General features: G+C 37.9%; 1 protein-coding gene across 4 annotated transcripts in view; it reads left to right on the plus strand.

Annotated features, from left to right (window-relative positions):
- The first annotated feature begins 290 nt into the window (after positions 1-290).
- Positions 291-23,892, plus strand: part of LOC126263202 (GTPase HRas) — a 66,725-nt gene continuing 43,123 nt past the window's right edge. The window contains exons 1-3 of one of the 4 annotated variants that reach the window (XM_049960268.1): positions 291-1,081; positions 9,719-9,844; positions 23,601-23,649. In XM_049960268.1, the coding sequence (XP_049816225.1) occupies positions 9,820-9,844; positions 23,601-23,649 (74 nt within the window). In that variant the 5' untranslated portion in view covers positions 291-1,081; positions 9,719-9,819. Of the gene's footprint in view, positions 1,082-4,438; positions 4,586-9,718; positions 9,845-23,600; positions 23,650-23,892 lie in introns of those variants that run through there. The other 3 variants (XM_049960267.1, XM_049960266.1, XM_049960265.1) reach the window with 3 other exon arrangements.

Consider the following 23,892-nt stretch of genomic DNA (forward strand, 5'->3'; position numbering starts at 1 on the left):
AAAAAATTAAAGCATAAATTCTTTATGCTTTAATTAATTGTTAATTTATTTAGACCGTCCTTTACACGATTCATTACTTTGAGTCACCTCAGACTTGCGCATCGAATTTACTATAGCTGCGAAATAATGGGAAGGGTTTGCGTTACATTGGGAGAGATTTGGGTACTACACTACAATCAATTTCTTTTATATATCAGACCTATTTGTGACTGGTACACCACTGACAAACCTTAATAGAGTAAATTCTCTGATTGAGCTGCAAACGTCACTTAAGTTTATAGTGATTTGATTTCACTTAAACTGCACTCAAATATTATTGTTCTGTTCTTTTTTCTTCACATACTGAGTGACATTACAATTCACTATTACACCGATGTAAATACTACACAATGCAATACGAAAGTTCCGAGGACGCCATAATTATAATATAGCGCGCCGCATATCGTATTTGTCGGCCATTGAAAGAACACGATATCGGACATTCGTATAATTGACAGGTTGTCAGCGGACGTTACTAATAATAGGCGGAAGAACTTTTTCTGTAGCAGTGGTCGGCAACAATAATTTATTGTTACTGTTGCGAAATACCAGAATGAATAACAAGCGCTCGTTTATTTGTATAAGTGCGCTCTTGGCTCGTGAGTTTTGTCGGAATTGCCTGTTAAGTGAATAAAATGTTCGGTTCGATTTGCGAAAGACAGTTGAAAGAATATGTAAATTATCCCCTTGTCAGTACGTCTGTTAGTGTTTAATGGAACATGACATAAGTGGAGTTATTTAAAAATACCGCTTCTTTATGATTCAGGCGGACTCTATCAGTAGCGCTTGCATCGCCGCTGGATTTAACGGATCGAATTCGTACACAAGTCAAGTTTCCAAGAGTAAGAAAACGCTGTATATAGCTACGAAAGCTTGGCGAGGCTTGTAAATGCCCGGTTACCGTGCTAGATAGATTATTTGCACTCATGAAGGCGATATCACCGTCTTGAAGAAAACCGTGTATGAAGGGTGTTGTTGGGCCGCACTCACTGCGCTGAGTTATTAATGAAAATGACGGAATATAAGTTGGTTGTTGTGGGAGGTAAGTTTTTGTAAGTGTTCATTAGTCAGTTAAGTATATTTGGTGTGCAGTTATGAAGAACATACAACGTATGTCCAAATTATCGAAAGAAATGTGCAAAAGTGCTGATCTTCTAATCTGTTAATCAACAGTGTTTCGTTTCTGAAGTCAGATTTTGCTGTTAGGCCGATACTTTGTGTCATACATATGATTGATGTGACAAATTTCATAAATACTCGTGATTAAGAGTATCATACTGTTTCGAAAAAAGCCCAATAATTTCATTAATTTTTGAGATACCTTTGTTTATGAAACTATTTTCTCAACAGACTGTATCAGTAACGTAAGTAAGAAATCTAGGTAATTATCAGTAGATATAAGTCAAATGTCACTAAGGTACATTTAATGTGGTTAGCCGTTGGATTACAGACGAGGTGTTCTGCTATATGAAAGCTTTTAGAATCATTAATTGGATCTGTGGTGCAGCAGTGTGTGTTTAATTTCCTAGATATAATTAAACAATGAATGGTTTCATGATCTCTATGTGGAGCACTGAATACATTGTGTGTCTAAAAGACATGTTACAGCACATAATTCGTATTTTGAGGTAGGGCTACACACATAGCAGCAAATAATTTTTTTTAGGGTACGGAAATAAAAGTTGTTGCTTCTTCAAACAAAGATACCATCTATGCAAGCATTTTCAAAAGGACAATAGGCCTATAAGACTTTACTTCCTGCTTAGAGTTTACAGCAGTAAAAAAATTCTTGCCTAAGCTGTAATAAGTTTTTTTTTTTTTTTTTTTTTGCTAATTGTATTAAATTTGTGTTATTTATGTGAGTTTTCACACTTAAATCTTTTAAAAATTATAGCTGTCATAAATTCTGTACTGTATTTGAGAAGGAACCAGAAGCCTTTATTTATTTATTTTTTATTATAGTGACTATGTTGGTGGGATATATAGGCGTAATTGTCATTTTAATCTCTTACTACTTGTGCTGCAGGGAAATGGTGTCTGCCTGGCAGGAGTCTTCCTTTTTTCTTCCTTTAAATTTTCATTTTTAGATAATGTACATTAGAAATATTTATAGTTGAACATTTTCAGTTCCTCATTTATAGACCAACTACAGTTATCAAAATAGCACCCCATCTTCACCTGTATGACATACCTCTAAGGCCACTTTTCAGCTTGTAGTTTATTTAATGGATAATGGTATTTCAAAAAAGACTTCATTCTGTATCAGAGTTATAATATAGTGTATAATAATTATCCTCTCCGTGTAACAGCATTACATTGTAGCAGAATAAACAAGGTAAATGAGTTACGCGTATTTCCATACTTCTGATAGCCTCTAATTTCTTTTTCCACACTGATATAGTGGATTAGCTCCAGTCCTCCTCACTGCATGCTGGGACATTCCATGCCAGGTGGCGTAGAGTTTCCTGCTGGACTAAGATGTGTTTAGATGCAATTGAGTGAAATTTTATGTTCACCAATTCAGTGATTGCAGCTTCCATCTGTTTATCCCTGAGTGTTCTGTGACTTTAAGACAGAATATCTCTGGCAATATTTTCTTGAAAGAAATAAAACTAGGCCACCTAATATAGCATTTTGTGCTCTCCTAAGTGAAATAATAAAGATTTTTTTTATTTATTTATTATTATTATTATTTTTAATTATATTGGTAATTTGAAGCGAATTTGCACCAAAGAAATAGACCTTGAAAGTTTAGCTTTTTATGTCAGTGGAAGTAATTGTGGCATAAAACCTGAAACTTCCCATATAATAACCTACCAATGCAAGGTGTTAAGAGTTTATTCTGCTACTGCTTTCAAATAGTTCACAAACTGTGGGCAGAGTTGTCATTTTTTTTGTAAAAAAAAGCCAAAAATGGGTATTTCTAGCGCATTTTTACAAACCAGAGTATCCTGCAAACTCTTTTAAGCCATTATCATTAGATAAGCTGTGTTCTAAACGACCTTAAAAAAGTAGACTTTGTTTTGCAATGCAAGCATAAAAGGCACCATAAACAATCTGAAAATATGTTCATATTCCTCAAGTACTCATATTAAATCTGACCTATTTTATTATGTTCTATAATTGTTTAGTTTTCTTTGGGTCAGGTACTACTGTAAGTCCTGATGACTAGGAAGCGAGCCAGAAGAACTCGAAAATCTTCAAAAAGGGTGTCTTTTATGATGACTTGCCATGACGTAATTCAGCCTGTTTTTCTGCTATAATAACTACAGAATCAAGCTTGTTATAAACTTCAAAAATCATACCAAGGCACTGGACGTTGCAACACCAAAACTGTTGCGTAGCAACTGTGGCGCAAAAGATGATTTTGAGTCTCTTTTGATTGTAGCCTATAATGTTATTGATTCCTGTTTAAAGTGGACAGTATTTTGTGTTCACATCCCCTCCAATTTCCATGCCCGTATGTAGACATCTCTTCTTTTGATGCTTGATTTTTTTACAGTTAATTGTTTGCTGATGAAAGAAAATTTAATACTATTAATACTTCCTCCTGTGCAGAAACAAAACTGATAGATGGGCACAAGAATCTGTCTGTTAGCGGGCCCTTGTAAGCTTACTCTTGCTGCTAATAACTTCGTTGTACCTAAAAGCCCATCACATGGTGACTTCTCACATCTTGTAGCAAAAAAAAAAATTCAAGGTTGGTTAGTTAAATGTTCCATGGATCATTTTGCACACTGGATTGTGATGTGGAAAAAGTCACTACATTCATATCACAAATTAATTTGTACATACGGCTACGTTCCGAACATTCCTGAGGTGTCCGTGTCCATCCGTCTCCAGCATTCCAAATTCTCTTTAATGATAGCACAAGCAGAGAAAATTCCTGACATTTGTGCATTGGTTGCCGGAGCCATCACTGAAATAACAGATGTGGGAAATCTGGGCAAAATGTGTTTTCTTACGTATTTCATCAACTCCATGATAAAAACATGAACAATAATTGTACCATGTCAGACAGTCATTGAGAGTGCAAAAACTTGTAGAATACACCTTCTGATTTTGTGGAAAATAGATGACACATAGATAAATTTATGCTCGACTATTTTCCCCATGGAAATGTTGCATTGTATTCTGAACAATGAGTGATTAATTTTCTGCAAAATCCATTAGGACAATAATCTAGTCTTCCTTCAGATTAAATTTAAGGGCTTTAAGATGCAAACTTTGGTGTTTGGCAGTGTAATGATGGCATAACAAGATTCCAAATTTTTGTTACTTCTTTTTAAGGAAATTTATCCATTGCCATACACTTGTGTACATAGTGTTTCAGTTGGTATGGATTCGTCGCTTGTATACAGAACATGCCACGTGAAAAACACTAGCGAATGAAGATGCTACAGCTTCTGGTGCAGGACACTTTTCACAGTGATGTTGCATGCATTAACTGTTAATAAGTGAATATGATTGCTCATGTGCTGGCATCTGATAGAGGAACACTACCTGTGTCAATGCTACCATCATCACGAGGGACTTCTTTATCACAGTAAGGCTATAAATAGCAGAATAAAACTGAACATTTACTGTTATGTCAGAGCAACTTCAGGACCCAAAACAGTACTTCAGACTATTCCAAGAATCAAGAATATTTATTAGCTGTTGGTAATTTTGGAATTAAACTTAACCTTATTATTGGTACATAATAAAACCACATATTATAATAAACATATTAAAAATTAATTTCAATGTTGTACATTGACCACATTAAAGCTGTATAATACATTTTCTGCGTGCCATTTGTACCATGCACCATGGACCTTGCCGTTTGGTGGGGAGGCTTGCGTGCCTCAGCGATACAGATGGCCGCACCGTAGGTGCAACCACAACGGAGGGTATCTGTTGAGAGGCCAGACAAACATGTGTTTCCTGAAGAGGGGCAGCAGCCTTTTCAGTAGTTGCAGGGGCAACAGTCTGGATGATTGACTGATCTGGCCTTGTAAAATTAACCAAAACGGCCTTGCTGTGCTGGTACTGCGAACTGCTGAAAGCAAGGGGAAACTACAGCCGTAATTTTTCCCGAGGACATGCAGCTTTACTGTATGATTAAATGATGATGGCGTCCTCTTGGGTAAAATATTCCGGAGGTAAAATAGTCCCCAATTCGGATCTCCGGTCAGGGACTACTCAAGAGGACGTCGTTATCAGGAGAAAGAAAACTGGCATTCTACAGATCGCAGCGTGGAATGTCAGATCCCTTAATCGGGCAGGTAGGTTAGAAAATTTAAAAAGGGAAATGGATAGGTTAAAGTTAGATATAGTGGGAATTAGTGAAGTTCGGTGGCAGGAGGAACAAGACTTTTGGTCAGGTCAATACAGGGTTATAAATACAAAATCAAATAGGGGTAATGCAGGAGTAGGTTTAATAATGAATAAAAAAATAGGAGTGCGGGTTAGCTACTACAAACAGCATAGTGAACGCATTATTGTGGCCAAGATAGACACAAAGCCCATGCCTACTACAGTAGTACAAGTTTATATGCCAACTAGCTCTGCAGATGATGAAGAAATTGATGAAATGTATGACGAGATAAAAGAAATTATTCAGGTAGTGAAGGGAGACGAAAATTTAATAGTCGTGGGTGACTGGAATTCGTCAGTAGGAAAAGGGAGAGAAGGAAACATAGTAGGTGAATATGGATTGGTGGGAAGAAATGAAAGAGGATGCCGCCTTGTAGAATTTTGCACAGAGCATAACTTAATCATAGCTAACACTTGGTTCAAGAATCATAAAAGAAGGTTGTATACCTGGAAGAATCCTGGAGATACTAAAAGGTATCAGATAGATTATATAATGGTAAGACAGAGATTTAGGAACCAGGTTTTAAATTGTAAGACATTTCCAGGGGCAGATGTGGATTCTGACCACAATCTATTGGTTATGAACTGCAGATTGAAACTGAAGAAACTGCAAAAAGGTGGGAATTTAAGGAGATGGGACCTGGATAAACTGAAAGAACCAGAGGTTGTACAGAGATTCAGGGAGAGCGTAAGGAAACAATTGACAGGACTGGGGGAAATAAATACAGTAGAAGAAGAATGGGTAGCTTAGAGAGATGAAGTAGTGAAGGCAGCAGAGGATCAAGTAGGTAAAAAGACGAGGGCTAATAGAAATCCTTGGGTAACAGAAGAAATATTGAATTTAATTGATGAAAGGAGAAAATATAAAAATGCAGTAAATGAAGCAGGCAAAAAGGAATACAAACATCTCAAAAATGAGATCGACAGGAAGTGCAAAATGGCTAAGCAGGGATGGCTAGAGGACAAATGTAAGTATGTAGAGGCTTGTCTCACTAGGGGTAAGATAGATACTGCCTACAGGAAAATTAAAGAGACCTTTGTAGAAAAGAGAACCACTTGTATGAATATCAAGAGCTCAGATGGTAACCCAGTTCCAAGCAAAGAAGGGAAGGCAGAAAGGTGGAAGGAGTATATAGAGGGTTTATACAAGGGCGATGTACTTGAGGACAATATTATGGAAATGGAAGAGGATGTAGATGAAGATGAAATGGGAGATATAATACTGCGTGAAGAGTTTGACAGAGCACTGAAAGACCTGAGTCGAAACAAGGCCCCGGGAGTAGACAACATTCCATTAGAACTACTGATGGCCTTGGGAGAGCCAGTCATGACAAAACTCTACCATCTGGTGAGCAAGATGTATGAGACTGGCGAAATACCCACAGACTTCAAGAAGAATATAATAATTCCAATCCCAAAGAAAGCAGGTGTTGACAGATGTGAAAATTACTGAACTATCAGTTTAATAAGTCACAGCTGCAAATTACTAACGCGAATTCTTTACAGACGAATGGAAAAACTGGTAGAAGCCGACCTCGGGGAAGATCAGTTTGGATTCCGTAGAAATGTTGGAACACGTGAGGCAATACTAACCTTACGACTTATCTTAGAAGCTAGATTAAGGAAATACAAACCTACGTTTCTAGCATTTGTAGACTTAGAGAAAGCTTTTGACAACATAACTGGAATACTCTCTTTCAAATTCTGAAGGTGGCAGCGGTAAAATACAAGGAGCGAAAGGCTATTTACAATTACAGAAACCAGATGGCAGTTATAAGAGTCGAGGGGCACGAAAGGGAAGCAGTGGTTGGGAAGGGAGTGAGACAGGGTTGTAGCCTCTCCCCGATGTTATTCAATTTGTATATTGAGCAAGCAGTAAAGGAAACAAAAGAAAAATTTGGAGTAGGTATTAAAATTCATGGAGAAGAAGTAAAAACTTTGAGATTCGCCAATGACATTGTAATTCTGTCAGGGACAGCAAAGGACTTGGAAGAGCAGTTGAACGGAGTGGACAGTGTCTTGAAAGGAGGATATAAGATGAACATCAACAAAAGCAAAATGAGGATAATGGAATGTAGTCAAATTAAATCGGGTGATGCTGAGGGGATTAGATTAGGAAATGAGACATTTAAAGGAGTTTTGCTATTTAGGGAGTAAAATAACTGATAATGGTCAGAGTAGAGAGGATATAAAATGTAGACTGGCAATGGCAAGGAAATCGCTTCTGAAGAAGAGAAATTTGTTAACATCGAGTATAGATTTAAGTGTCAGGAAGTCGTTTCTGAAAGTATTTGTATGGAGTGTAGCCATGTATGGAAGTGAAACATGGACGATAAATAGAAGCTTTTGAAATGTGGTGCTACAGAAGAATGTTGAAGATAAGGTGGGTAGATCAGGTAACTAATGAGGAGGTATTGAATAGGATTGGGGAGAAGAGAAGTTTGTGGCACAACTTGACTAGAAGAAGGGATCGGTTGGTAGGACATGTTCTGAGGCATCAAGGGATCACGAATTTAGCATTGGAGGGCAGCGTGGAGGGTAAAAATCGTAGAGGGAGACCAAGAGATGAATACACTAAGCAGATTCAGAAGGATGTAGGTTGCAGTAGGTACTGGGAGATGAAGCTTGTGCACAGGATAGAGTAGCATGGAGAGCTGCATCAAACCAGTCTCAGGACTGAAGACCACAACAACATTTGTACAACAGTATTTTAATGGTTTTTACTAGTAACATGGACTGAGCAGAGTGTGGAACTTGTTACAGATTTTAGTGGGTCAGTTTCATGAGGCTTTTCTGTTCTGGATAATCTGTGCCTTGGTATAGTCAAATGAGCCTTAACTACAGTGTTAGGTTGGTGAGATTCCTATTTACAAGAAGTCTGAATACAGAATAGCAAAACATTGATATAGGCCTATGTGGATTCATAATTGTAGGATAGACTAATGTGGAGATCTGTCTCAAACCAGTCTTTCAACTGAAGACAACCACAAGAGTCTGGCAAAAGATGACCAATGTTACATTTATGACCAGTTGTACGAGTTATGAACAGTACATTTTGTTCCTGTATTTTAAAAATGAAGAGAATACAAGTGGACACACAAATGTGGGACTTGAAAGTAATGTTATCATTGAATGCTCTAATGAATAAGAAGCGTCCAAGAACAAACTCTTTCAGTGTTCCGTAGCCAAATTTAAAATGCAGCATTTCCTTGCAACACCTAAAATGGGTTTCCGGAAACGTCTTCTCATTTTTCTTTAACCGTTTATTCTCCTTCCATCATCAGACAAATAGTTGACAATGCACTAGCTGAGTACAAGTTATTCTTATCTACACGATAAAGAGCATTGAAGTAGCAACTGAGCTATACCTAGAACATAAACAGCGTATTGCAAAATCTGTCTTTAATCAATAGTAAAGTCCTATGGGTGTAACTGCTGCTAGCTCTACATCACTGTGGAAACTAGAAAAACTCTTCTCTCTCTCTCTCTCTCTCTCTCTCTCTCTCTCTGTCTCTCTGTACTTGAGGGTTGGGGCCAGTACATAAGAAGGGAAATGCTGCTGAAGTAGCCATAAAATTTGTGTGAAGTCAGATTTAAAGTTGACCAAACCTGCTCTCTGCCAGGCCAACATTCTGAGCCAGTGTCCATGATGAAACTCTGGATTTTCTTTTTACAGTGCTCTTGTAACAGACATATTTCATGTAGCAACCAATGCCCGCATCACTTAGCAAACAGCACTAGGCATCATTGAATAGCGTTGCACACTACCTAGAGGGTAGCCACACAACATGCCATCAGAGTCATTGTGGCGGCAGGTCTGCAGGGCAACGATTTCAGTGTATTGTGACATCAAGGTAAAAGGGCTGTCAGGTTGAAGTTTTACGACCTTTATTTGCAAACACTGTATTCAGTGTAGTTGCAGATTAAAGGGATGACAGTGCATTGCTTTTGGCTATGAAATGCCTGTTTAATAGATGTTGCATAGAGGGCAGCACCTGTCCACACTTGTGAAGACTGGTTCACCCTGTGTCAGTTTGTCATCAAGCAAGGACCCTCTTGTGTTTGTTACTGTGTGGAATGGACAGGAAAGAGAGTGCTGTTCACGGGAAGAAAGGGCAGACATGCACTGTGCTTACAGCGTGGCGGATGGAAATGCTCACACTGCCCAACGTTTGGACATTCGGTGGTTTCCGAATCGAGTACCAGATCCACTCACATTTAGTGGGCCCTACGGGAGAAAGGTTCACTTGAGGTACATTTTCCACTGGCGCATTCTTGTAAGGCTGACTTCGAAACACAATGTATTCATTTTGTGTTACAGGTACGAAGGCCTGACGGATGCGGTAATCAATGCACAGCGTGTACACCAGGGCTTGAAGGAGTGGCTTTAGCACTGCTGAAAAATGCACCGTCAACAAGCTCATGGCATGTTGTATGGGAAATGGGTGTAAGCCATTCCATGATTTGGTGTGTGTAGCATGAAGATGATTTGCAACCCTACTGCCTTCAGAAGGTTCACATCCTTAATACTAATGATTTTCCCCATCAAATTGAATTCTGCCAGTGGTTTTTCTAAAGGTGTAATTGAACCAGACTTTCCGAACCATGTATGTTTCACAGACAAGGCATCCTTCACACAAGAGAGTATGTGGAGCAGCCATAATCCGCACGCTGCCTTTGATCGTGGTCACCAAGATCACTTCGCTGTCAATGTTCCGGTCGGCTTGGTAGGCGATAATCAGGTCGGTCCATACATGTTCCCCTGGCAACTGAACACAGACAGATACTTCATCTTTTTATGAGAAATTCTGCCAGAATTGATGGAACATGTTATACTATGTGTGACAGTGAATGTGGTACCAACATGATGGTGCACCTGCGCACATGCAGTGTGAATGCTTTTGGATGAAACCTTTGGTGAGAAGTGGAGGGCCAGTGGCATTATGTGTAAATTCCCCCGACTTGATGCCCATTGATTTTTTTTTTTTTTCTTCTGGGGCACCTGAAATAGGTTGTCTATGAAACACCCATTGAGACTGATGAAGAGGTGATAGTACACAGTATGGTAGCCTCCTATGCAATTTCCACTTTGCCAGGAGTGTTTGAAAGAGTGCGACAGTCACTCCAGCATCATTGCACCACAGCTTGCATTCAACCAGGAGGGCATAATTTTGAGCACTTCTTGTAACTGTTTTCAAATAAAGGTTATAAAACATTACCCTGACTTCTCATTTACCTTGATGCCACACGTACATTGAAAACATTGCCCTGCAGACTTGCTACTGTGACGGCTCGAGTAGCATGGTGTGTGCCTATACTATTGGCAGTGCTGTTAAACGATGCCTAGCACCGTACACTTAGGGGTGCGAATATAGGTTGCAATGTGAAATATGCTTATTACGACCTATTCTACTAGCCCTCTTGTTTTCTGCATTCATTTCAGATACACCCTGTATATATCTGCTACTAGCGTACTCTGTTATACATAGATGGGAGTGAGTATTTCAGACAACTTTAGGTGTGTGTGTGTGTGTGTGTGTGTGTGTGTGTGTGTGTACACAGCAAAAGAACTTTGACTATGTTGGCATAATGCACAATGTTTGAAAAGGATGCTTTTGCATGCTTCTTATTTTCAGTAGTTAATTTGTTGTAGCCTAATAGGAAGGCCTGTGGGTCTGCAACTTTATTGTCTTTGTGTTTTTCTTGTTGTCATCATTGGAGATGATCTTATTTGTCAACGAGAGAATAAGACCTGGATATGAAAGATAACAATAAAACAAACAGTTAGTTAAAAACACAAAAAAGCCATACCTGGAACTGGTGTGTTCCATACCTGGAACTGGTGTGTTCCATACCTGGAACTGGTGTGTTCTGTTAATGGAAATAAACCAGAACTGTATGTTTCCTGTCCTCTCCTATAGTGGTGCTTGGTTTGTGTCATGTGAAATTCTTTGCTCTTAAGAGTTTAGTTTTCATGCTTTTACTGTATGAAGTTTTGTTGCTATGTAACATCTTTTTAGGTATTAAAGAGAGAAGATCGCTATTCCTAAAAGTATTGTGTTCTTGCTATAAAAATATACCACAACTTTTCCATTTAGTAGGAAATTCATGAGACTACAAGTTTTGTGGAATGGCAGACCTAACGCTTCAGTTGAGTGACGACAGTAGTTGTACAAATATTCGCAAGTTGTCAAGTGAAGATCAGTGGAAAACATGGATACAGCAGATTTAGCTTTGTTTAAAGGAACCTTCCTTTTATTTGATTACAGATGGTACATTTCAATGTTCATCATTAACGGAAGGAGATGAACCGTCCAACTCATTTCAGCACTGGCAGTGGGACAATGATCGGGCAGTTCATATCATTGAAATGGCACTTGATGAGGAACCTGCTATTCATGTGTGAAAGAAGACTGATGCAAAAGAAATTTGGGACACCTTTACGTCAGTATATTATGCGGCTGTACACATTGTTTGTTTCTTTGAAACGTCAAAAAAATGACATCACATGTATAACAAAACACACATCACTACTTGTGAACATACCATGACTTGTGCTGTGAACTGAACGAAATGAATCCAAATGCAGCTTTGCCCTTTCGCTGCTTCACCATCATATTTTCAAAACATTAGGACCTGAATATCAGCTTTACAGGTTGACTTTGTATCATGTTCCTTAATCTGAGCAGACGACAAAGCTTCTTGTAGAGGATTTGCGTTTGATTGAGAATTCGCTAACTACCCAGGCAGCTGGTGCTTTTCATTCCAAACCAAAATTGGATGAACAACGTCAAAAACAGAAGAAATTTGCAAGGGAGCGGAATAAGTCAAAGAAGAAAGGAAGTGTGTCTATTGTAAGAAAGCTGGACATAATATTGCAAACTGCTGAAAGTGCATATCTGCAGAAGAAGTAAAAGCAACAGCTAACAACAACAATAATTAGAGTTCCATTTTAAAAGTGAGCAGCAAACCAAATACATTTATATCCATTCGCTTGTTGTTTCATGTTACTTTTGGTAGTGAATATTCTTGAATTTTGGACTCTGGCACGACCTGTCATATTTCATAAAGTAAACAGCATTTCGCCAAGTTTGAAAAATTTCCTCTTCCACAGTGTGTACATACAACTGGCAACAAAGTTATTTTTGCACATGGGACAGGCAATATTAATATTGAAATAATGATAAACAATAGGTGGACACCTGCTTTGATTAAAAATGTCTGGTATGTACCTGATGTCAGACACCAACTTTTCTCTGTGCATCAAGCTGCACAACGAGAATATAATGTGACTTACGACAACAAAGGTATTATCATTCAGCGACATAGTGAAATAGTCGCAGCAGGAAGCCTAGTTGGTTCAGTATATATTTTGACCATACAAGTTTGTCCTCTGGATTCACAAGTAATGATTAACTTAGTAACTTGAGAAGAATAACTAAAAATGTTGGTATGGGAGACTGTCATCAAGATAAATGTCATATATATCATTTAAGTGCCCTGATACCACATCGTTTTGTGATGGATGTGTTCTTGGCAAATTCAACTTCAAATCATTTAGCCATCACAGAGATTGTCAATAAAATGTCAGTGAGTTGTTCAATACAGATGTTAATGGACCAATATGCGTTGACTAGAAATTGTTTTCATTACTATGTGATTTTAAAAGATGATTGATTATTCTTGTTTTGTTCAGACATATATCATGCAAAATAAATCGTGACTGACAATTTGAAAACATTTTTGAAGCTGTGTGATGCTATTGGTCATAAGGGAAAAGTGTTTTGGTCAGTTTCGTCTTACATGTCCTGACACTCATGATCAAAGTGGCGTTATTGAGCAAGCAGTTCGACATATAATTGAATTCGCTTGCTCAGTTAACATCTAGAAAGTTACCTATGTCGTTTTTGGCTTATGCATATGTTACAGCTGTTTCTCTACTCAGTCATACTGGGAAGTCAAGTGTTGAAGGTAAAACATCTTTTGACTTGGGGATTGACAAAATGTTAGACAGTTTCAGCTATTTATGCATTTTCGTATCAAAATGCTGTGTTTATGTGCCAAAGAAATTTTGTTTGAAGTTTGATGACAAAGGTATATCTGGCCAATGTGAAAGACAAAGATGGGTACAGAATGTGAAATCACACAATGTTTATTTTCAACCAGAAAAACTACGTATAACTGGAAATTCAATTGAGCTGGAATTTAATTGCATACCTGAAGAAATAGGAGAGAAAAGTGAATCTACTGTTGATCATATTGAGACTAGTGATCAAGAATATTAGAATGAGCTACTAAGTTGATGCCCAGTTCATTAAATTGAGTGATTACAAATTAGGATATCAGTCTCAAGAAGCAACTTCATTGGTTTGCCTGATAAAAGCAGTCCATGATGACCTTGCACCAACAAACTTCAATGAAGCTATGGAAAGTAGTAATTCCAGTTAATGGTTTAATGCAATGAAAGAAGAAATGAAGGCACTTGATGAAAATGGTACATGGGACATGTTAGAACTGCCTAAAGGAAAACTTGTTATCGATAATTGATGGGTACTTACTATGGAATATAGACCTGATGGATCGATTGATCGATACTGTGCTTGCTTGGTTGTGCACGGTATCTCTCAACATGCCAGACTTGATTATGATGAAACTTTTAGTCCAGTTGCTCGTTATGATGCTATTCGTGGTGTAATAAAGATTGCAGCAGAAGAAAATTTGAAACTTGGCCAATTCGATGTGAGAACTGGATTTTTGTATGGTTACTTGGATACAGGAATAGACATGACTCAACCAGAAGGTTTCAATGACGTGTCAGGTATGGAGTCAAGCAATTACTTTGTTGCTGGAATAATAAGTTTCATTCATTCATGAAAAAAATTGCTGTATTAGTTCTATAGCAGATCCTTGCCTTTACATTCAAGAAAGCAAAATAGAGACATTGCTGATTGCTATTTATTTGATGATGGACCTATGAGGAACAGCTCCAAGCACAGTGAATTCCTTTTTAGATAACATAATTCAAAATAACAGTGGGATCTTTAGAGTCGTTTTTAGACCTGCAAATAGAGTAATGAGTATCTGCCTTGTTTATTTCACAGTCAGCATACACAGAGAAGATGCTAGATTGTTTTAGAATGGCTGATTTGAAACCATTGAAGACTCCCTGTGATAATGAACAATTATACATTGAATATAGCAACACTGTTGATAGCAACATTCCTTACTAAACCCAGTGCTTCTGATCGGAACACTGTAAAATGCATTTTCAGATATCTTTGTGGTACATCAGACTTCGGTCGCTTCTATACTTCATCTGGTGGTAAACTTTGTGCCTGTGCTGATGCTGACTTTGCTGGGAACACTAAAACAAGATGATCTACAAATGGTTTTGTTTCAATGATCAGTGACACAGCTGTATCATAGACATTTCAACTGCAGAAATCAGTTGCACTGTCCACCACTGAAGCGGAGTTCATTGCTGCAAGTGAAGGAGCCACGGAATTAGCATGGCTTAACAGACTTCTGTTGGAGAAAAGACACACACCTATCATTCATTCACAATAAAAGTGTCATTAAAGTCTTTAAAATCAAAATTTTTTAGAGCTACATGTACCTAGATAGGATTTCATAACTAAAGTGTTTTGACATCTTATTTATTATTTAAAAGTTCTGTGCACCATAGTTTGATTTAGTGGCAAGTTTTAAAGCAGTTAAATTGGAACTATGTGTTTCCTGTCCTCTCCTGCGGTTGGTTTTGTGTCGTGTGAAATTCTTTACTCTTAAGAGTTTCTTTACCATGCTTTTACTCTATGAAATGTTGTTGCTATGTATCATCTTTTCAACTATTAAAGAGAGAAGACCACTGTTCCTAAAAGTGTTGTGTTCTTGCTATAAAATATATCCTAAGTTCACCACAAAGTGCTCCTCTCCCCCTCCCTTCTCCCATTCTGGAGAAGATTGTTCACTGTGTGTGTGTGTGTGTGTGTGTGTGTGTGTGTGTGTGGGTGGGGGGGGGGGCAGTCTTTTGATTAATGAAAGTAGGACAGATTTAATTTATTAATTATGAATAAATGGTTCTTTTGATTGTTAATGGTTACCACTATTTAGGACAGATAATTTCTTTTTATTATAGGCAGAACAAAGAAATAAAGAACAGCTAATGCATGTAGTAACAACAGTTCACCTAGCTTCATTCTCAAAAAATGGCTAACCTCCTTGGGTCAAGTAACGTTAATGGGGACTGATATTCTTCAAATTCTCAGTTTTGTTTTGTTGGATGTAATCACTAACCAAAATGCAGATAAACACTCTGAAGCTGTAAGGAGGACAGATACCTTTCTGAGTGTCTTCAGTGAATTACTGGATCCGTCAAACAAATGTATGACAAAAAAACAGTGAATTAAAATACATGCATGTGATCTCTTGGCCAAGAAGTAAACTGGGAGGAGGTTGGTGACGGCAGCTTAGAAATGGGCGGTGAAATAGAGTATGCACACCAGCAAGGTAGTTTAACATATTGGACCACTGTGAATTTGAACTATGATGCATAAATGACAATTATAGTCATATGAAGTCTTCACTGCAAGGCAAATACTAAGGAAATTGTTAGTAGTAGTAGTAGTAGTAGTAGTAGTAGTAGCAGTAGCAGTAGTAGTAATTAGGTCATTCCCTGTAACATAAATATTCTGAACAAGGAAACTATAGTCCTGTCATGACAAACAAATAAATGCTTAAGCCAATTGCAGCTGGCCTCAGAATAAAGTTGCTTTAAAAAATTTAATCTTTATCAGGGGGTGCTAGGCGACAAAGAGGATGGCACCATTATCTGCATAAAAATGTGGAAATAAAAAATGTCCTGGGACACTAAGGAGATTCTTAGTTATTGGAAAACCACATTGATTCGCTCTCTGCACAAAATGCGTGCTAAAACAAGTTGGCAAATACTGTCACATTTCTTTCCTTCCAGATTCTTCCATATTACTCTCCAGATCAGTTCAGACTGGGTTTGTGGAACAATTGAATTACCAAGTTGGTGACTACCAAATAAGATTTAGGAAAAGAATATCTTGTATAGATGGGATTAAGAATACCACCACAAAAAGTTTTATGAACCCCATGGTTTCGAAAAGAAGCCTATGATTTTGTTTACAGAGAGAAATGTTGCTAAAAAATATGACGTAAGGAGAAAGGATGTCAAAAACAGAGATAATCAAATCAAAATATGCACATGCAAAAGATTAAATTCCTAAGAGTAGTCTTTGAAGAATTAGAAATTACAAGTGTGATCATACTGAGTAATTGATTGTTACTATTTTACTTCTGTTCATGTGCATATTGGAGCGTGTAATCTGGGAATTGGAAACAAACTTAGCAGGAACGGATTGCTTGCCAAGCGTATGTTGGAGGAGCAAAGAATGGCCATGAGATTGTTTGGCACTTATCGTTGTTCTGACTCTGCAGTAGAAAATAATAAACAGAAGAAGGTCTATGCCACATTTCATTAAAGAAATTCTTGATTATCAGCAGAATGATGCCAGCCCATATAAGGTTTTGGTAGTATTGAGAGAGATGATTACCGTAAATATCTTGGATACTTTGCTGTTGAAAACTAATGAAAGAGAAGTCAATTTCATTAAACAAGACAGCAGTTGGTCTTTGTACTGCATAAAACCATTGCATGAAGAATGTCAGCGTATGGGAAGTTACACTACAGTACAGGTAATAAAAGAAAATCTGTAAAGAAGAGCAAAAGAATATGATCTGAAAACGAACAACTGATGAAATTTATCTGAAAATGAATGATTATCTGAGACAAGAGTAACAAAACGGGGTTTTCAAAATTCTGGACGGCTGGTGTAAGTTTCTTTCAGGTGGCTCCGACAAGTTGGAACAAACTTTGGTGAGATTGTGTTTCAATGAAGGCACATTTCAAACCAGTGTGTGCATGGGGCAGAGGGATAGAAGTGCTGGAATTGTGGGTAGCAAAAGAGTGAACAACATATTAGTGATTTTAGTTTTGATTTCACATATTACTTCAGTGTTCTTTAACTCCATGTGTCACTTGTTTTTCATTTTAAAAATGTTATGGCTGCTGTAGATGAAGGAGATGGGGTAAACTTGCTGTTTTGCCTGTGGGCCACTCTCAAATTGTCCAAGAAAAAATATGCACATAGTACATGCAAATACTTATTGTGTAGTGACAAGACAACCAGAACCTTAACAGTGAATGAGCACACACGACTCATACTGTTGTATTGCACTAGCCAAGCGAAGTGGCACAATAATAAGACACTGGGCTCTCATTTAGAAGGATAGCAGTTCAACTCCTCAGTAATCCAGATTTAGTGTTTTCCCTTAATCATTCATGGCCAATACTGGGATGGTTCTTTTCAAAAGCACATGGCCAATTTCCTTCCCCAATCTGATCTTTGTCCCAGTCTCTAATGACCTTGTTGTCAATAAGGCATCAGAATATAATCTTCTTTTTTCTTTTGTTATGAAGGACTTTCTCTAGAGGTTTTCTTTTGAAACACATGGTTCATTTGTATATTTCTTTGTAGTACTACTTGTGATTGGTGTATGATTTTCTCCTCCAATATATCAATGTATGCCTAACTTTACAAGTAAAAACAAAGTAAGTATTTATTTCAGGGAGGGGGGGGGGAGGGGGATATATAGCGGTGTGGGGGGGGGCCTCTCAGTTACACATCCATTTAGTCATATAATTTTGGAATGTATAAGATTATCTGTGTTGAAGCTGTACCACATTTTAATAACTCAAATTGTCGCACAACTTAAGTGCTGAAGACTTTATACACAAGCGTGTTGCTGCAGAAAACTTCAGGGCCAAATTCTAAATCTAAAATAGATCTCTTCCATTCACAGCTGCCAAAATAAAGTGCTCCAGCAACAGATAGGTCCTCATAGAAATATAACAAATAGGGAGAGGTTTAATGGATTAACTGTTAGCTGTATTCTTCCTTTCTTTTGCCTTATTTTTATTTAATTACTGTTATTAGAGTCATTACACCTAACACTTCACTTTTACTGCTTCGAAAACTGTTATCTCCTTCTGTAGCTGGATGGATAAAAAAATACCAAGTGGCAGCAGCAGAAAATGCATACAGAAATTAAGAACATGTACAAGCCAGTGGCTCATTCTGGCAAAAGGATTGAAGGGGAAGTAAGAGGGATGAAGGGAAAGGACTGGTGAGGTTTAGGAAATGGTGAATGTTACAGAAAAGTTGCCCACAACCCCAGGTCAGGAGAGAGTTGCTGAATAGATTAGGAGGAGAGATGTGGATCTGACCGCTGCTTGGCGAGTAGATAAAACTAACCAATTATATTTTCAAAAATTATTTTTGTTGCCATTTTCTTCTGGTTCATTAATATATGATTAAATTTTTTGTACCTTGTATTTGTCTTCCTATTCCATTCTTAGGACGAATGATGTGTATATACTTTTGTGTGGCTGCTGTTAATGTCTATCTTTTTATCCTGGTCCTAGTAGGAGTGTATGTAAGGGACTGTGTAACTGCTTGAATCCTCACTGACAAACATTTTTTATAATTCCAATTGGCTGACTTATACACATTTTAATTAATGAAGGGAAGTTGCGGATACATTCTTTATTTAATTCCACTTAAATAAAGAATACATTAACAACTGGAGCAGGCTTTTATTGCGTATTAAATTGTGCAACAATACTCTAAAACATGAAAAAATTAATAATTTCGTTTGATGTCTACCAGATAGAATTTTTCAGCTTTTCGGTGCCACAGAATGTCTGACTTGTGAAAAGTTATGCTGTCGTCATTTGAATATGCTCATAGTATACAAGCATGAGGCCATGGGTGTAGGGGAGGCACTTCTTTTTATTTTACATGGGAAGGGTAACATCTACCAAAAGAATGGCAGTAGTGGTAGTTCGCGGGCATGGTATGTTGCCGTCAGAATGATGATCAGTCACCAGGAAATAACAAATTGAGCTCAGAAAAATCAAATAGTTTGTTTTCCTAAAGGTTCAGCTATCACATTATGCAAGACTTGTAACTCCAAGTGTCAACGTAGAATTAAGTGTTGGAGAAGAAAATAGGTATTAGTGTGTGGCGACTTCCTCAGTAGGTTTCAGTTTAATTTGTTACAAGTAAAGTGACCCTGACAAAGTCTCCACTAAGAGTTTGAAAGCTCTTGACACTTGCTTTTTGTGAAACAACTTTTCATACAGATTCATAATTTCTGTGTAAATGGATTTATGGTTTCTATTTACACATTGAGTGGGAATGGGTTAAATGCTTGAAATTTTTTTTTATTATAGGCAGTGAAATAATAATAGGTCAGCTCTTAGGATATGTGTTAAGATTATTTATCATCACAGTGGTGATCATTGCAACTGCTAAAGGCATCTACCGCAGTGAGAGGCAAGCATCCTAATCATAGGTGTATTTATGTCGCATCCAAGTTTGACTGACAGCCTCAGAAGGTGATGACAACTTAAGTCAGAAAATTGTTGTGAATCATGCCTGTATCCATCCTCAGTACAGATCTCACACTTTAAAAAATAAATTTTTTTTTCGACACTTAATTCTCCTACGACACTAGAGATTATGAATCTGGTAGTTTTGAAAGTGAGAAAGCACACACATTAAGAAGTGTAACAACGTTGTGTAATAGATGTTATTTAATTACTGAGGAAGGCTGAGACTAGAATGAAACTTCCAACAACATTTTTTAAAACTTTGGGCCACTCCATTTCAAGTGACTTAAAGATCCCTGCTCTACCCTCTCCAATTCTCATGAAATTTTTGCAGGGTTTACATATAGGTCTTACATGAAGCCGTGCCAAATTACAGCTTGATAAGGAGTATGGTGGGTCCACTAGCTGTGCCTTTGTAAAGGCCAGTTTTTCAATGTCTGAGAGGTGCAAATCATGAAGTTTACTTTACTGTTGCTCATGATTTAAGGTGGGTTCCAGGCTGAAATCTGGTGATTCTGCTTAACTTTTAGCTACAGAAGCCTAGTTGCCAAAGAAGTGCTCAGTGTACACCAGATTTATCACAGTTTGCAGTCAAAGTAGCCCACAAATCCTACCACGAGAAACCAATGGATTGTGTTTTGACAGATTATATCATGTGATAGAATGACTTTCTAATGCTCTTTTTTCCACTTATTTACAGCCATCCCGCATGTCATAAGTCAATACAAGTGGTGTCTTGGTTACTCATATAGTTATGAGGTTATCCAAAGTAAAGTCAATTCGAAAAGTTTACTCCTCAGTTTTCTCTAACACTCAGAAGACTGTATCTCAGAGTGGTAATTTCGGATTTGATTTTTCTTTGCATCATTCAAAAGAGGTCATTGTTTTACAAGGAACAGTTTTTCATTTTTGAGACAATCCCAAATATAATAAAGACTTCCAAAAACATTCTTTGGCTACTCAGAATATGTGGACTTTTTGAATATGGATATCTGAAAATGATGTACATACATACTGGCAATAACACCCTGAAGATCATATGCCGACCTTGCAATGTTCCTCCATAGGTGGCAGTCTTGTGCACTTTGGACCCAGTTCTCATGGACATCCAACTGCTGAAGGTCCTACAATTCATCCTCACATAGCTGTGGTCTTCCAATTGGATGAGTTCCATCTGGTTTTCCCATAAGCACAACTCTAGACTGGCACATTTCTGGTCTCCTGGAAATGTGCCCTGCCAGGCATATTCTCTGTACTTTCATTTTCTGCACGATGTTCGGCTGTTTCATTAGGTCGTACGGTTCCTGATTCTTTCTACTTCTGCATGTATTCTCTTTGCCGATTGGTCCAAAGATCATTCTCATGATTTTCCATTCTCCATATTAATCATCAGTCCAATCTTACTGGCATTCTTTGCTAAATCCTATAAGGTTTCTGCCATTTCTTCCTCTGACTCTCACCTGCATATCCCAGTAGCTGTGTTGTTCAATTTAGCTTCACCCTTTTACATTTTCTTTTCTTTTCCCAAATTACTTTCTCCAGGATCAAAGTGAAAAGCAATGTTAAAATGGCATCACATTGTCTTACACTAGTTCTTAGGTTGAGTTTCTTGGGTAGCTGACAGTGGTATTTCATCTTGTGTTTTTGTCTCTGCTGTGATGTAAAATCTATCAAAGCTGTTATTAGGTATCTTCATTTTTCTTGAAATAAAAATTAATTTGCTCAGCCTCTGACTTTTGGAAATGTTTATCTGATCAATTAGATTGTTTCTCTGCTATTTTGAAATGTACCACAACATGCTGCAGCATCTGCTTTTGCATATACATGAGTACTCTGCAATTCACAATTAAGTTCCTCGTAGAAGGTTCATCAAATCACCTTGAAGCTATTTTTCTACTGTTCCACTCTTGAACAGCGCATGGGAAAAAGATTACTTAAATATTTTTGTATAGACTTTGTTTTCTCTTGGTTTATTATTATTATTATTATTATTATTATTATTATTATTATTATTATCATTTCTCCCTATGTATGTGGGTGCCAATAAAATATTTTCTTATATTGAAGAGATGGTTGGTGATTGAAATTTTGTGAGAATAGCCTGCTGCAATTGAAAAACACATTTGCTTTCAAGGTTTGCTACTCCAGTTTGTGTATCATGCCCTTGGCTTTCTCTTCCCTATTTTGCAATAATACAAAATGATCTGCCCTTCTGTGGACTTTTCCATTGTCCTCTGTCAGTCTTATAAGATGTGTATCTCACATCACTTAGAAATTTCCATATGAAATTGGATAAGTATGGTGTAAGCAGTTTCTTTAGTGGACCTGTTGCACTTTCTAAGTGTTCTGCCAATAAATTGCAGTCTTGTGGACATTCCAGTTAAGTTATTCATAATTGTAATCCCTAAGTATTTAGTTGGCCTTTAGAAATTTTGTGAATTCCTTTTAGTACTCTTGTGGATGACTTCAGACTTTTCATTATTTAGAGTCAATTGCCACTTTTTGCATGATGCAGATATCTTATCTAAATCATTTTCCAATTGATTTGGGTTATCTGATGACTTTACAGCTTCATCTGCAAACAGTCTAAGAGGGCTGCTCAGATTGTCTCCTATGTTGTTTGTGTAGATCAGGAACAGCAGAGGGCCTAGAACACATCCATGGGGCCTACTTCTGTTTTACTTGATGACTTCTTGTCAATTACTACAAAATGTGACTTGTCTGACAGGAAACCACCATCTATAAACATGAAATATTTTTCATATTTATTCATATCCTTTTAATATGAAAAAGCTGCCCTTTGCAGAAGCATGTGTGATGGCCGTACCATTACTATTTATATATCTGTGATTTGGCATGGCTTCTTGTAAGACCCAGACATACATCCCGTAAAAAATTTCTTCACAATGAGATTTTCACTCTGCAGCAGTGTGTGCGCTGATGTGAAACTTCCTGGCAGATTAAAACCATGTGACGGACCGAGACTTGAACTCGGGACCTTTGTCTTTCGCGGGCAAGTGCTCTACCAACTGAGCTACCCAAGCACGACTCACGCCCCGTCCTCACAGCCTTACTTCTGCCAGTACCTTGTCTCCTATCTTCCAAACTTTACAGAAGCTCTCCTGTGGACCTTGCAGAACTAGCACTCCTGAAAGAAAGAATATTGCGGAGACATGGCTTAGCCTCAGCCTGGGGGATGTTTCCAGAATGAGATTTTCACTCTGCAGCAGAGTGTGCGCTGATGTGAAACTTCCTGGCAGATTAAAACTGTGTGCCGGACCGAGACTCGAACTCGGGACCTTTGCCTTTCGCGGGCAAGTGCTCTACCAACTGAGCTACCCAAGCACGACTCACGCCCCGTCCTCACAGCCTTACTTCTGCCAGTACCTCGTCTCCTACCTTACAACTGGCAGAAGTAAGGCTGTGAGGACGGGGCGTGAGTCGTTGGTAGAGCACTTGCCCGCGAAAGGCAAAGGTCCCGAGTTCGAGTCTCGGTCCGGCACACAGTTTTAATCTGACAGGAAGTTTCAATTTCTTCATAATTGAAGATGGTTGAGATGCGGCCTTATCTAATTTAGGCCAGTTGACATGGAATGATCCTTATGTAAAAATGACTAGTATTTAAATTTAATATTTTCACAATGTTGAGGAACACAGTTTCAAATTTTGTAGCTACATTATATTAAAATTACTAATGGTCTAATACCGATCTTTTTTTTGGCAGCTGGAGGTGTTGGGAAGAGTGCCTTGACAATTCAACTTATCCAGAATCAGTAAGTACACTTTATAAGGAAGATAAGACTAGTGTATGTCCCTCCTCCTCCCCCTCCCCCCATCCCCCCTATCACTCTCTATCTATCTATCTATCTATCTATCTTTCTATCTATCTATCTATCCCCCTCCCCCACTCTTCCAGGTGGTAAAACTTCATGCTTATGATGATACTCAGGATTGGTATTGGGAAACATTGGAAATATGAGTTGCAAAAGGTTTAAACTTTCTGTGTATGCTTATGA

Source organism: Schistocerca nitens, chromosome 6 (genome assembly GCF_023898315.1).
Source record: "Schistocerca nitens isolate TAMUIC-IGC-003100 chromosome 6, iqSchNite1.1, whole genome shotgun sequence".
NCBI lineage: Eukaryota > Metazoa > Arthropoda > Insecta > Orthoptera > Acrididae > Schistocerca > Schistocerca nitens.